The sequence below is a fragment of the Mustela nigripes genome, chromosome 7 (assembly GCF_022355385.1).
Source record: "Mustela nigripes isolate SB6536 chromosome 7, MUSNIG.SB6536, whole genome shotgun sequence".
In the NCBI taxonomy this organism is placed as follows: domain Eukaryota; kingdom Metazoa; phylum Chordata; class Mammalia; order Carnivora; family Mustelidae; genus Mustela; species Mustela nigripes.
The window spans coordinates 61,740,063-61,755,420 of record NC_081563.1 but is presented as its reverse complement, the minus strand read 5'-3'; the positions used below and the strand labels follow the sequence as shown (position 1 = coordinate 61,755,420).

Below are 15,358 nucleotides of genomic sequence, written 5' to 3'. Positions count from 1 at the left end.
AAGTGGAAAATATTTATTTTTTTGTGTTCTGGACGGAAGCAATAGGAATGATTATTTTAACATTACAGGGCTGTCATGGACAGTTCACCTGGAGAAATACAGAAAGCACTTCACCACTCCTTAGTGCTTTGGCTACAGCACCTCTGAAAATGAAAAGAAAACATGCAAACAGCTTTTCTCCTTGCTTCTCATTTACCTGCTATGTGTTCCTGTTTGGGGCAAATTCCTCTAGATGACGTTGATAAACAATCGTCATCCTCTGGCGTGACCTGGATGCCAACCTCCACGGGATTGGATGCTTTTTTCATCTCGATTGGTGAAGGGGAAGGTGGCTTATCCACAGCTTTTTCTAAGCAGAGACTGCCATTGCATTGTTTCCGTTTGTGCTCGATAAAAATAAGAATGTCCCCCAATGGGAAGTTCATCTGGCACTGCCCACACGTGAGGAGGTCATGGTCCCCTTCTGGAGCTCCCAAAGGGCCGTGGTCTGGTTCATCATCTGTAAGAATGGCTTCAAGAGGTTCGGCTGTGGTTGGAGAAACAAAAGCACAATTATTAGAGCGCCAGAGAAGAGAGAAATAGGGGAAATACATTCTCAACCCCACCCCATCCCGCCACATTAAATAAAGTGTTTCTGGTTTCCTTCATATATTACCCAGAAACCATGAGCACCTAAAACATATAAGGATATGAAGGTTATCAACAAGAAAGCAAATTTATCAATGAGGCAAATCATCATATACTTAAAGAAAACTCTCTGATTTGCCTAACTCCTGAGAAGACACACACACACACACACACACACTATAAACTGTATCTGGTTTGAGAGTTTAGAAACAATGTTAACTGTTAAATAAATCCTTAAGGCAGGGAATATAAAGAAAGCTTAAATAATAACTACCCCCCAAACTGGTAAAAACATGGACTGAAACCAAATTTGTTTCTTTTTTCGTAGAGACTAAGTTGTCCATTGTGCCAGAGAATAAAAGGGGAGGTGAATAAATACACGTACCCTTTGTGTGTGAATGTATATACTCCAAAGTACACAGAGACATAACTACATAAATTAGAAAGCTACTATATCACACAGAAAATGTGCCACATGTACACCGCCATAATAAGAAAACGACTGCATTCACCTGTGAAACGGATCTAAATAATAATCATAACACAGCATAATTCATACTGCCAAAAACCTTTCTGATCTTACACTCAGCAGTGCCACAAAATCAAAGAAATACCAAATTCACTGGCAATTCTTCTCAGACACATTAGCTAAATGGGATACTTTTGAGTACTTAAGAAAATAAGCCAATTAGTCATTTTTTCATTCGGAAGAAAGGAATGCCTAAAATATTCTAAACATGTTTGCACTTGGTGGCCTCCATCACGTAAAAATCAGAATGGTCAAGCAAACGCCACATTTCAGAACAAGGCTGAGAAGTCCTTTCTTTAGACTTGAAATACTTCGCCTAATGTTGTCAAAGTTGACTAATTTTCTGAATGAGCTCCAAAACGCTTCATTATGGGACTATTTCTACACACATAATCACCAGTGGACGGTATAACAAGGTAGATATGTCTTTCATTCCTGTTTCCTTTTTTTTTTTAACTTTGCACCAAAATACTCTAGCATCTCATTTGAACAGCTTCTATCATTTTTTAACCTTCCAAAGGGAAAAAAAGAGTTGGTAAGTCTCTGCTCCTGAAACTATATGCTTACTCTAGCCAAAAAAAAAAAAAAAAAATCACAAAATAAAAAACACATCCAGGATGCTGCCAGTTAATAAAACTGAAGCAGAAAATGTACAAGTCTTAAACAGTTAATCAGTCTGACCTTCTTTAGCAAGCTGCCAATTTCACATTTAATGAACTTAAAGCCACAGAGAATCAAAAAATAGATTTTAATTTGAGTGTAGAATATTGGAACCGATTTTGATAAAGTGCAAAAATCCAGTGAACTCAGGTTAAATTTATTTCAACCCTACCCAGGCTGAATATTGAGGGGGAAGATCTGGAGTAACTCCCAGATGTGCTGGGTGAAATAATATTGAGAGAGCCCTGCCTAGCTGCACCTGTGCTCAAGTAGGACATGTCATAATTTCTAGCCTCTGGTACTCCTACTAATTTAACATAAGGTCACCACAGGAATATGAAGGTTATATTCCCACTAATAAAGACAGCAAGGTAAGCACTTATGTTTCTTTGCCCAACATACTGACCAAAAGATAAATACAGAATACTACATGCACGCTTTTCAAATAAAAGGAGATAAACGGAAGTGCTTTTGCATTATGCCTCTATGTCATTTTTCTCCTACATTTGCTTTCATTTTGACCAAGAGAGGAACCGAATAAGTAAGTCATCTCCAAGATCCCTGCTATTTGAATTAAAGGTTTTTAATCCATCAACAAATGTGGCTTTTGTTGTTGTTGTTGAGCATTAATTACAAGTGCTGAGGTTCACAGATTGAAGAAAGACTCAGAGATAATATATTTTGCTTCATTAAAGTTAGTACTACGTAGAACCTTTGCAAAAAAAAAAAAATTTTTTTTTTGAACTCCACCATTAAGATTCTTTTTTTTTTTTTTTTTTTTTTTTAAATCTCCAAGGCCTGATATATTTCTGAAAGTGGAAATATTATTTAGGAGCAAAAGGAAATATTCTCCTAGGTATCAAATAGTTAAAGGTAATGCGGTGCAAACAGACTTGGTTAAAGTCTTCTAAATGTAGTGACTGAACTGATTTACAATCAAAACCAGGAAATGAAGTGGTAATTCAGAGGTTGCTGATTACACCTCCACATTTCACCTAATTAATTTTATAGGAGGCAAAGTTCTTGAAAATAACAAGATGATCAAATGTACAGATATAAAACCTGTAACCTCAACATTTTCTATGCTCTTAACGTAAATTATTGCTAATTAACAAGAATTATATCCTAATGTATGAAATATGTCTAACATCGGGCTTCTTGCAAAACATTTGGCTAGTAATGTTCAGAGAAATACCAAAAGGTGTTCTTATTATTGCTGCTATATTATTAAAAATGAGTCGAAGTGGGGCACAAAGAAAATATGAAAATACAAATCTCTTGGTGTAGTCTACTGATTTGCATTGACATCTTTTCTCAGTGGTAATCAACATTTCCTTTCTGGGCATCTGATAATTTCTCTGTATTTTAATGCAAATTCCTCTTTCCCTAAAAACATTCCTAACCTCAGCCATTTTACCCCCTCCCTCAATTCAACTCCATCCTCCTTCGCCCCCACAATACCATCGTTTCTAAGCTCCGGCCTAAACCTCCCGCTACAAAGCGGGGAGTCCAGGATTGAAGTGGAAGGGAGTGGGCAAATAATCATAATAATTAGCTGCGAATTCTCTACAAGAGGAGAAAGAAATGGAAAATAAAATGCTTCTGCGTTAAAACAGCAAAACAGACTGGAACGTCTCAATGCCCCAGCGGCTGACTGAGATCTCCTTCCTCTGTGCAGTTGTAAAGGAATAAATTTAAAGAAGGAAAAAAAAAAAAAAAGCTTTAGAAGAAATGTAGGGAAGGAGCAAGAGAAACGAGGGCTGCTGGGGGAATGGGAGGGGGGAAAGGAGGTATGCCTTCAAGTTTGCTTTCCAAGTCCTTCCTTTTGATTGTCTTAACAGGGTAAGGAAGCAAACCTAGTCTGAAATGCCGAGAGGAAAAGCAAAGAAACAAAAGCGAAGGCTAGGGCGACAGGCCCGGGGCAGGGGACCCGGCGGGGGCGGACTTTGCAGAAAGTGAAGTTGGGCGCCGGGACTCTGAGGCACAAAGCAAGCCGCTTGCTGGCTGCAGTCTCCGGCAGCACTCGCTGCAGACACGTGCAGCAGCGGCTGCCGGTCCGTGGGGCTCGGGCCAGGCCGGAGGCGACCGGCAGCCAGGGGCCCCTACTGCCGCGTCCACCGCGGTACCACCCTGCCTCAGCGTGAGCACTGTTCCCAGACCCCGCCAGTTGGAGAAATGGGAAGTGGGGCTTGGGAAACTCGGCCGGTTAACCTGGTGTAGTCTCGGTATCACCACACACACACACCTCAAGCGCGGGCCCTGAAATTCATTCTGTGTCCCCAGGCTCACACTTTTTACTTTGGGGGAACCTCTGCAAATGCGTTTCTCCCGCAATTCCGGGCACGAGTGTGCGCAGCGCGGCGGCGGCTGCGGTTATTCATTATTAATGATGCTGCTAGCCCGCATCATTATGATAACTATTACTATTGTTGTGATTTCGGGCTCTGAGGCGAGAGCTGCAGGAGGCGGGGGAGCCAAGTGTCGGGCTGCAGACCGCGGTGCAAGCCCGCCGTAGCCGCCGTTGTCCGTGCTTTGCGCGAGGGTGTGGGGGTAGAAGTGAATCGGGAGACTAAGTGCAAACTTGCTCGAGCCCGCCCTTTGGCCTTGCCTCGAAGGCTGAGAGTGCATACTCCTTTCCCCCCTACCAAAAATGCCTGCCCCCAAAGAGAAAACTGCACCCCACTCAGCGCCCGGCGCACCGGGTTGTCAGCCGCGCTCCCAGCGCCTCTCCGCAGCCCTGGCCAGAAGCATTTTTAAAGTCAAAATGAAGAACAAAGACATAAGGGGTGATGGGGGGAGAAAGGGAATTCTGCCTAACCGTCCGTTTCCCCCACCCCCACCCTCGCAAAGCTCGTCCCTCCCAGGCGGAGAAACGCAGAGTGGGGGAGGCTCTGGTACAGGTTCAAGTTCGCTGAGCTTTCTTGATCTTGTTCTGCCTCCTAGCGACCGAATGGCTCAGTCAGCCCAAGAAGCGGAGGACTGGGGGGAGGGGGGGTCTTGAAGACCGGAATGGCTCCCGCCCCCTCTGCGCACCCAGAAAATGAGAAAGAAGCAGCCCCCGCACCCCCTCCATACTAGTCCTTTAACCCAAAGACCGCACTGAGACTAGGCGAGAGGCCGGCTAAACCCACCCAGCTTGGAGTGTTCAGAGATGGACCCGGGGTGGGTGGGGGACAGGGGAGCAGCCCGGACTGCACGCCTTAGTCCGTCCTTTGAGCCCCAGTGCATCCTTCCGAAGAAGGGCCCGGCTTTCCCGAGTCCTGCGAACACTGCCCTTCCTTCCCGCCGGTACCTGGCCGGGCTGTAACTTCACACCGCCGCGCGCCGCGTCTGCTCCGCATCCGGCGCGGTCGGGGGAGTGGGGGGCGGGGGAGAGCGAAGAGGGAGGGATGCGCGGGGGTGGGGAGAGGGAGGGCCCCGCAACGTGCCGGGGCGGGGGAGCTTCCGAAGTGTGTGACAAGTTCCAGGGCCTAGTGAAAAATTCAACTCCTTATGCGCACCCCCAACCCTTTAATAAATATAAAACAGCGTGTAAGTGATGGTTTTAAATTGCATCAAAAATTAAAATAAGGGTCACGAATGAGGAGGGGAAGGAATGTGGGCCCTCTCACGCCTTTCTTTCCCCGGCTGCCAAACTTTCCTAAGTGCCCACCGCCCGCCTTTCCTGACGCACTCAGTTAGCCAGGACCCAGTAATCCACCCACCACCCCCATAAAGGCTCAAAAGGACCACCGCCACCACCACTGACCAAGACGGCCCGGGTTAGAGGGCAGGAACTGAAGGGTGGGGTGCTCGGAGTACGGAGATCCAACACTCCCCCAAAACATACTCGCACATACTACTCTGCCCACTTCCCCAACCCCCACTCCCCCCCCCCCCCCCCCCCCCCCCCCCCCCCCCTCCACACACACACACCTGGCCAGGCAGAGCTCGGGAGGCTGGGGCTAGCGGCCAGACCCGGTGGGAGCGGGGCAAGGAAAGCACGTGGTGACCTCCCCGCGGTCCGGAGCTGCGGACAAGAACGTCGGGGGGTGGGGTAGGGGGGAGCAGAGTGCTTTTTCAGTTGCTTTGAAAAATAAAAATGCTTCGCAAAGCTGAGTTTCTCCCCAACCGATTTCGCAGTCTGGTGGGCTGGGAGGACGTCTGGGCATTGTGCTGGGGGCGAGAGTGCACTGTGGACCCGGCTGGCGCGGAGTCGCCGCTCGGCCTGCCGCTGTGCGGGCTGGCAGACTGCTGGCGCGGGGTGGGCGATCCCGAGCAGGGCGGGGGCGCGGCGAGGCCCGGCGAGGCCCGGGCGAGGCCCCGCCGCCGCCGCCGCCCGCTCCCGGGCTGCCGCGCCGCGCTCGGTCCTCTGTCTGTTTGTTGGCAGGAGGCTCCCGCACACGCGGTGCTTGTAAACATTCAGACACGAGATTTTTCCCAATCAAAATCCACTTCCACTTTTTTTGAAAATCTTCCAAAAAATAGTAAGAGGAGGGAGTTCCTCGCTCCCTCTCCTAGCCGACGGCGCTCTAAGTTTGCAACTAAAAGGGTTTTAGGAAGGGGGTAATTGTATTTTCCCCCCTCTAATAGAGATTGAGATTTTTGCAAGGGGGGGGGTGGGGGAGTCAAAGAGGAGAGCGTCGCAGAAAACGGCTGGCTGAGCGTTTGGCTTCTGTTTGGGGGCAAGAAATTTTACATCCTCTTGCCTTGTTTTATTTTTGTTTTTATTTTTATCTTATTTTTCACGTCTTTTCGCCGCCACTGAGGTTCGGCGGGGAGGGGCGGGCAGCAGGAACCCAGGCGGCTGCCGCTCGAGCGCCCTCCCTCCATCTCCCGCTTGCCCCGGGCCCTTGCTCCTGCACTTCGGCGGCGGAGGCGCGGAAGGGCAAGCGCGAGGAGCCCGCACAAAAGGCAGCGGGACAAACACCCACCTCGGGACGGAACAAAAGGCGGCAGCGCCGGCCGAGACTCTCGTCCTTCCCGGTCGCCAAGCTCTCCCGGCCGCCGCGGCCCCTCTCCACACTCAGCAGACTCCAGAGCGCCGGGGGGCCCCCTCCCACAATCCCACTTTCTCACTATTGTGGAGATGACTACTTTCCTCCAGATGCACACTTGACCGTGAGCGCGCTGCTGTCCGAGGGCCAGTCTCACCTCTTTTCTCCCAGGGAATTGTTTTTTTGGCTTGGGCCCCCTCCTCCCGCCCCGTTTTCCTTCCTTCGGTGAGTGCAAGCAACCCCCCTTTTCCCCTTCAGCTCCCTCCTCTAGGTTTGCAAGAGAGTTGTTCGCATCCATAGCATTGTTCATTATTTTGCAAAATTGGAGGGGAAATCATTGCATTCCTTATCGAAAAGCGAAATAAAGCAATAGAAAGCATGAAAGAGGAGGAGTCAAATTTTTGTAAATTAAATAAAAATTAAAAGGTGCGTGCTATCCCAAAAGTGTACGTACGGCTGTGGTTCGGGATAGGAGGAGGTTTGTTTTTTGTTTGTTTGTTTGTTTTTTTCCTCCCTTTAAGCTCTTTTATCCCGACTCTTGGAGGTTCATCTCGTGAAAAAATTTAAAAATGCATGCACACACCCCTCTCTCCCCCTCGCTCTTACTTCTCGTCCTGCGCGCTCTCGTGATTATTAATAATTATTATTACTATTATTGGGTTACTTACGCGAGAATTCCCGTTTGCTTAAGTGCTGGGGTTTGCCTTGCTTGCGGCGAGACATGGTGGGCTGCGGGGCGGGCGGCGGCGGCGGCGGCGGCGGCGGCGGGCGGACGACGGCTCGGTTCACATCGGGAGAGCCGGGTTAGAAAGAAGGAGACTCCAGAGAAAATATCTTCATCAGTGCCTTTTGACATCCAAAATAAATTAGAAATAATACAAAGATGGCGCAGGGAAGATGAATTGTGGGAGAGCCGTCATGGCTTTTTTTTTTTTTTTAAGCAAAAAAAAAAAAAAAGAGAGAGAGAGAGAGGAGAGAGATAGAGGGAGAGAGAGAGAGAGAGAGATGAAAAAAATGGCAAAAGCCCCCCTGAGCTGCAAGTTCAAGTGCGGACGTGACGTCCCTGCGAACTTGAACGTCAGGAGTCTGGATGGACAGAGACACACAAAACATGGGCAGGGCGAGCAGGAGAGAAGGGGAGGAGGGAAGGGGAAGCTCACACCAATGGACACACATCAGGGGCTGGACATGAAAAAGAGACCAGGACAAGCCAATGGCCAGTGCGGGGCGGGGGAGGTGCGGGGCGGGGGGCTCCGCAGACGCCAGACGCGGCCCCCGGGGGAGGGGCGGGCGGAGGGGAGGGGGCGCTGGGGCCTCGGGCTCACCAGTGGCCGCAGCTAGCGCGGTGGCGGCAGCGTGGCCGGGAGAGAAGAAAGGGGCGGCGGGGTTGGGGGGGAGCAGGGTGGGGGCGGCGAGACGTGCGCCCTGCTCCCCCCGCCCCGGACGCGGACCCTAAAATGAAAGATTACTTTAAAAAAAAAAAAAAAAAGCACGAGTGTACGGCTAGTCTGCAGCCTGGGTCCCGGGAAGCGCGGGCGGAGGGAAGCCAGGTAGAGTTACTCCCGGACACCCTCCTCCGTGCGCACACCCACTTCCCCTCACCGCTGAGCGGCTGCCGCGCTCGCTCCCCGCGTGCGGACGCCCGGGGCCGTAGTGAAAGCCAGGAGCTTGGAGGCTGCGCTCGGGAAACTTTGCCTGAGGAGAGGATAGCAAAGAAAAATCACCCGAAGTTGAGAGCTGAGCCTCCAAGTTACTGCTCCGCAGCGGGGAAGGGGAGGCGGGAGGAAGCGCGCGGCAAAACGGAGTCCAGCCCAAGTTTGGAGGGTTGCGGGCCCGGAAAGGCAGCTCCGGGGCCTCTAGGTGCCGGGGCAGCCTGGAGAGAGGGGGCTAGGGCGAGGGAGGCGGCGCAGGCCAGAGCTGGAGGGCACCCACAAGGCCGAGCCGGGGGCGAGGCGGGGGTGGGGGGTGGGGGGAAGCTGGGATCTGAGCGCCCTGACAAGCCTTTGGGTCTGAATGAAACTGGGAGCACGGACTCGGGGCTTCCAAGGGTCGCAAAGATAGAGACCAAGGAATAAAGAACGAGGAGCCAGACTAGGGGACACGTTCCAGCCTCCAGAGAGGAGTGCCGCGGCCCGGGGCGAGGAAGGCGCCGAGGCGTCCACCTCACGGAGCGGCCGCGGGCCAGAGGACAAAGCGCCGGCAGTCCCGAGAGTTCCAGTCCCTGGGAACCGGCTCCCGGCGCCGCGGGAGGTCCTCGAGCCGGGTCCCAGGGATGGACACACCCCCTCCCACTCAAAAGCAACTGCTAAAGCACAGAGGAACGGAAAGAAAAATGTTTCTTACAGGCAGGGCACAACTAGTCCTGTGCTGTTACCCGGGGAAAGAAAATGGGGAATGAAGAGAGAGCGACTGGCTCTCAGGAGCAGCTGGGGAGACCACGGTGGTGGGGTGACCGCCCTGGGTCAAAGCCGCGCTGCTCAGGCACCCAGAGCCAAGGCGCAAACCCTGGCGCCTACCGGCCCCTCCGGCCTTTCCACAGACGTTCCCGGGAAATTAAAGAAGACCTGTTGGAAATAAACTCCTGTCTCTTTAATGCACACACGCGCTCGGTCGCGCACACGCGCGCGCACACACACACACACACACACACACACACACAGACGCGCGCGCGCGCGCGCGCGTGCTGCCGCTGTCAAAAAGCGGGCTTCACTCTGGCGTGGGATACTTTCAGTTTTACGTAAAATGTACAGCAACAGCACCCCCTGCGATTGGAAAGTTTATTCAGAAACGTGTCTGCAAAGTCCCCCGGCGTCTCCCGCCTCCCAGCCTCCCCGCCTGCCAGCGCCACCCTGTAGCCTCAGCCGCCGCTGCCGCAGCCACCGAGACCGCGTTGCGATTCCAAATCAGGAAGGGCAGGGGAGGGGAGAGGCAAACGGACTCAAGTCTGAAGGAGGCACGGAGGGTGCGGGGTGGAGGCGGGTCGCTGCGGTCCGCGAGACTCGGAGCTGCAGGTGGACGTGTGTGAGTGTGTGTCTGCAGAGCGAGGAGCCTTCCTTCCCTCTCCTCCAAGCGGCTCCACAACCCCTCGCGTCTTCTCTTCCCCTCCTCAGTCTTAGGGACGTCGTTTCCGTCGTTTCCCCCACCTGGCTGGGGGCTTTATTGCCTTAAGATGAAGCCTCCGGCTTGCAAGCGCGCACCCACTCCCCGCCGCGCCGGTGAGCGGCTGTTTATTCTCGTGTTGTCTTAGTAAAGTTTCAAACCTATTAGAAAATGACTGGCTTGCCTGGCTCCGCGAAGCTTCGGGCCCCACTAAGGAAGGCAGAGAGGTTTTGATGCTCAACAGGAGGAGAAATGTGTGCTGAACTGCGTTGCGTAAATGTGTTTTGTTGTTATTGTTTCTCTCCAGCTTTGGGGGGGGGGGGAGCACTCAAATCCTGTTTAAAAAGCAGGAAGATTAACTTGTAGGAAAGCTCTGTAATGTGTGGGTTACACTATTTCCCCTTTTTCATGAGTTCTTCAGAGCAGGTCGGCATCTCCCACTACTGTCTTTTTTCTTCTTCTTCCTGTTCTTGTCCTGCCTCCTCCTCCTCCTTCTGTTCTCCTCCTTTTCTCCTCCTCCTCCTTCCTCCTCCTCCTCCCCTTCCTCCTCCCCCTTCTACACCTCCTCCTCCGCTTCATTTTCTTCTTCTTCTTCTTCTTCTTCATCTTCTTCATCTTCTTTGTCTTTTTAAACTAGCCTCAGAGCAACCAAAAGAGTGTCATTGCACAGGAGGGGGTCGGCGTGGAGAAGAATGGTTGGAGGGAAGGTGAGGAGAGGGAAGAATAAAGTGCAACTGGGAGGTCTTTGTAAAATAAATAAATAAAATAAAAGCCTCTTCAAGTAACAACAGTGATTCAGATTCTTTTGGAACCGAGTTTTTCAAATTTAAGTATTTCCCCCATCCATCCATAAAAGTCCATATATAGAGAAGGTATATAAATGGGTGAATGTGTGTTGTGGAAATATATATGTATGATTTATATATAATGGTGTGTATAAAGCTTTTCAGGGTTGGCTGTAGTGTAAAAAGTAATGACTTTATTACCTCTGAAAGGTTCTGTGGTTCACATTTAACAGTCTTCTGAATTACAATTCATTACACAATTGTGTGCTCTCTAACACGGGCACCCTATCAGGGCTGCTATCTGTTGTTATTTCCAATAAATAACTGGCAACATTTTATTGATTTTCTTTTAAAAAAAAATCATAGGAAATTAAGCACTTAGTTACAAGTAGATCTGCTATGTTATTGCACTTGTTTCACATTCCAGGGGGTTCCTTCCAAAACCACATCTTAAAACCTACATTAAAAACCCAGTTTTGCAGCTGCTTTCCCTAGGTGCCAAAGGAGAGGTAAGCAGCGACGTTTCCACCATTAACATATGTTTAATTTCACCACCATAAAATGCCCAGAGTGAAATAGGAACTGCCCTGCGCTCCCGCCCCTCCCCCAGCCTGATTTCACCCAGTCCAGAAAACCTGGGGCTGTGTATTGGCATTTGATCCCTCTTCGTAGCGGACCGCCACTGCCGGTCCCTCGTGCTTGCGGGTCAGAGTGACGCCCCCTCCTTCATTGCCGCTGGATGCTCGCTAAAGCGCTCAAAAGTGGGAGGAGGAGGAGGGTTTGTATGTGTGTTAAAGAAAGAAAAATGTGTTGTTTTAAGAGGTTTAAAAATATTACAAAAGTATTGATTAATGATGCAAATGCTTTTGTAGAGGGGTGAAAGGTCACTTTAAAAGCGCACACTTGGATACACAATAAGTATATTTACCTTCCCAAAGTGGCTTTTAGAAAGTAATAAATTATGACAACGTTAAAATTATTTTCTGGCCATTCAGTTAACTTAATTTGGAGCTGTGGAACCTTTGTTAATTACGCTCCGTGGGCTCTTTCCCAAACCTTTGGTGAAGACACTGAATGTAAACTCCAGGCCAACAGACGACCCCTCCTCTCCCCTCCTCCCCCTTTTTATCTTGCCCGCGGAGGAGAGTCCCCAGGACTTCCTGCAGTATATATTCTGCCTCTGATCTCCGTACTTAATAGCCAAGTCCTGGTTTATGCTTTATAATGTGTTGACAAGTTTTCTAACAGACTTTCTGAAATAATGCACATATATTCACGTCGGTTAGAAACCCACCGTATTTTTAGAGTCGAGTAGATCTATACCCTAATGCAGAGAGAGAGTGTAAATCATAGAGGATTTCATAGTCCTTTCAGTAGTTTTCGGTATGAAGTATGAGCCGCGTGGCCTCCAGACGTAACCTTTTAGAAAAAAAGACAGTGCTTTTATTTTATGGTGTAAAGTGCTTTTAGCTCCAGGGCTCTGAACGTGAATGTGGTCAACAAACAGCTCCAAGAGGGAGACTTAATACAGTCCCAGCCCTCGCGCGGAGGATCGCCTGGTGCGGGGGACTCGGGCGGAGCTGGAGAATGAAGGGTTAAAGGTCTGTCTCGATGGAAACTACAAGATTAAAATAAAATATTCACTGTCTGCCTTTAGGGGGAAACACCTTTATAGGCTTAAAGATAAATAAATGAATGATTGAATGAATGGTTAAAAATTGTTACAATCAGTCCCACCTTACTTTGGACTTCTTTCTTTTTCCTTTTTTCTTTTTTCTTCTCTTTCTTTTCTTTTTTTCTTTCCTTCTTTTTCTTTCCTCTTTCCTCCTTCTCCTTCTCCCTTTGCCTCTTCTTCTTCCTCCCCTCCCTCCTCTCCCTTCTCCTCCTCCTTCTCCCCCTCCTCCCCTTCTTCTTTTTCTTCTTTTTGGCCTAATAGCAGCTCAGAAAATAGAGAATGGGCAGTCAGCTTGATAAAAATAAAACTTGGGATTAGATTCTATACTTGACATAGGTTTTGCATTCCGAATACTTGAGGGTGGGGGTCTAGGGTGTCTTGAAGATGAAGAAAAAATTGATTTTAAAAAAGGAGGAGGTTGTGTGTGAGAAAGGGGGTGGACTTTATGTGGGTCCCCTAAAGGGAAAGGTGAAAAGAATGGGCCACAAACCCCTCTTCTTCCTAGCCTCCCTCAACCCCCATCTCTCTGTAACATTTCTTCCCCCTTTCTTGCCACTGTCATCCAGAACTGAGGACCTAAGGAGGCCCCTGGCGAGTAGTGTCTACACCTTATGCAAGGGCAGACATCCCCCAGAAAGTTCCTGGGGAAACAGTTGGTTTGGCATTTCTCTAGAGGTTCCCTAGGCCTTTAGCTGGCTGGCAGGCTACTTCATCCCCCTGATTGTCCTGCCCAAAAAAAAGAAAGAAAAGAAAGAAGGGAGGTAGGGAGGGAAAGAAGGAGGGAAGAAGGGAGGGAGGCAGTGAGGAAGAAAGGGAGAAAGGGGGGGAAAGAAAGAAGGAGAAAGCTGAATCTGCTCTAAATAAGTCTATACTTGCCTCTAGACTGGGCTGATGTGTGCTGAGTCAATAATGTATGGGTAGGGGGAAGCAGTCTCACCATTTAAGTAGGAGGCCCTTTTGAAGACAAGAGGGAGTTCTGGTTATTAACACTACTAGGTAAAATATTTAATTTGGTTCCCTACCATTGACATTAAAGACAGGTGTTGGACAATAAAGCCAGTCCAATGTACTGCTTTAAAAACATATAAAATTCATATACAGTAGATGCTCAATAAATGGTTTTGGAGTGAATAAGTGAATAAATCCTATTACCATGTGAATGAAACCAACTTGACCATTCAAATTCTACTAATTTGCCCCAGAGACCAATAAGGCTTTGATCAGGCAACCCTATTATAAGAGCTAATTTTAACCTAAAAGTGATTCCCACCAAGGATGGTGACTTCAAAAAGATCACCCCAAATATTAGAGCAACTGAACAGTTAAGAATACAGTGCAAGATAGTTCCATCATCTCCAGCAGCCTACATAATCAGATATCTTCCAAACAAACCAATATCAAGAATCCAATATTGAAAGATTCATTTTTTTAATACTGTTTTTTGGGTCTGCACAAATCTGGTTTCCCAAAGAAGAGCACTTCTAAAGGAAAAAATACAATCAGGACAACCCCCCCCCCAAATATAGATATAGATATATCAAACTTAATTTTCTGCACTCCTCTTTGATTCCTTTTCTTTTAAGAAGGGAATAATTTTTTCAGGACAAGTTTTTCACACCCAATCACACCCAATCACAAACAAGCCTCACCTATTTGCTTCTTTGGGCAGGGGGAGGGATAAATAAAAGGAAAAACAACATCACACACACACACACACACACACACACACACACACATCTGGTCTGACATTTTGTACAGCAAGTTTCAGCCCAATGTGATTTAAAACAATGTGAGTTAAAAACCTCTTAAAATTTGGGTTTATAATGGAAACGCTGACAGACTCTTAATTATAGCAGCCCTGCCAGACACGGCTATAATGAAATAGTTGTGCTTTCATTACTATAGAGGCACTATAGTTAAGGGTCTGTCAGTGTTTCTATTATAAACCTCAAGTTTAAGAGGTTTATAACTTGGGCGATTTAAATGGCACTGGGTGGAATTTAAGTTATCAGTCCAGATGTGAAGTTGTTTTATAAAAGACAGAATAACTTAGCTGAGAAAGCTTTTGGAGAATTCTCCCTCTCTCTCTCTCCCTCTTCCTCTTCCCCATCCCACTCCTTCCCTCTCATCCTCCTTCTCTTCCTCATAGAACATCACAGAAATGTTTTTAGTGGTTTCAGATGGTCTTATTGTCAACTTCTAGCTATATAACTTCACTGTCTAAAAGGAAATTTTATAGGCAGTTAGTCCTTTATTTGGACAAGCACTTTTTGCTATTATTATAAGTTTTTATTATCATCCTAGAATATACATACATATGAACAGAGAGAGGGAGGAAGAGAGAGAAATAGGAAGAGAGAGATGGAGAGAAACACTAAAATTCAGACTATATATCAAGGAATGTTGCAACCTCAGATTCATACACAGATTCTGTGTTACTTTCTGATAAAAAGTATAAATTTACCAAAGAGAAATAAAGCACTTTAGATCTCCTTTATCTAGTCTATCAACAATGTGATAAAAAATAAAAGAGGTATTAACATCTTATTTCAGAAAGTTGTGTCTTCCTGGATCAACTGATTTGCTCAGAAAGTAACAGTCAGCATTGAGCTACCCAAGGACCATGTGTACACAAACATGAGTTATTTCTCTGCTTGATTTTGTTCACAGATCAATGAAGGATGTACCTTGGATTATCTAATGAGTCAGAGTTTTGCTGTATGTTCTATTAACCTGGTATACTACCAATATAATATGTAATTAATGTTTGTTAGTGAGGATGTGGCTGATTCTATCATAAGGAAAACAAGAATGATGGGTGGTAATGGACGTGATGGTGGCGGAGATGACAATGATAACCATGGGAGTGAGTGATAGGGATGGTGGTGCTTTCTCAAGTTAATATGTCCATGAGAGGGCAGTAAGAATGAGCGGTAAGATGAAGGTAAAAGGCTCAAGCCCAGGGTGCCTGGGTGGCTCAGTGGGTTAAGCTGCTGCCTTCGGCTCA

General features: G+C 48.0%; 1 protein-coding gene across 9 annotated transcripts in view; it reads right to left on the bottom strand.

Moving 5' to 3' along the window:
- Positions 1–9,444, bottom strand: part of BCL11A (BCL11 transcription factor A) — a 102,871-nt gene extending 93,427 nt beyond the window's left edge. For 2 of the 9 annotated variants that reach the window (XM_059406027.1, XM_059406022.1), the window contains exons 1-3: positions 9,136–9,441; positions 7,461–7,638; positions 197–526 (exon numbers count right to left, since the gene is read on the bottom strand). In XM_059406027.1, coding sequence (XP_059262010.1) covers positions 197–526; positions 7,461–7,515 — 385 coding nt within the window. In that variant the 5' untranslated portion in view covers positions 7,516–7,638; positions 9,136–9,441. Of the gene's footprint in view, positions 1–196; positions 527–5,108; positions 5,205–7,460; positions 7,905–9,135 lie in introns of those variants that run through there. The other 7 variants (XM_059406026.1, XM_059406030.1, XM_059406029.1 and 4 more) reach the window with 7 other exon arrangements.
- Between the last annotated feature and the right edge of the window lie 5,914 nt (positions 9,445–15,358).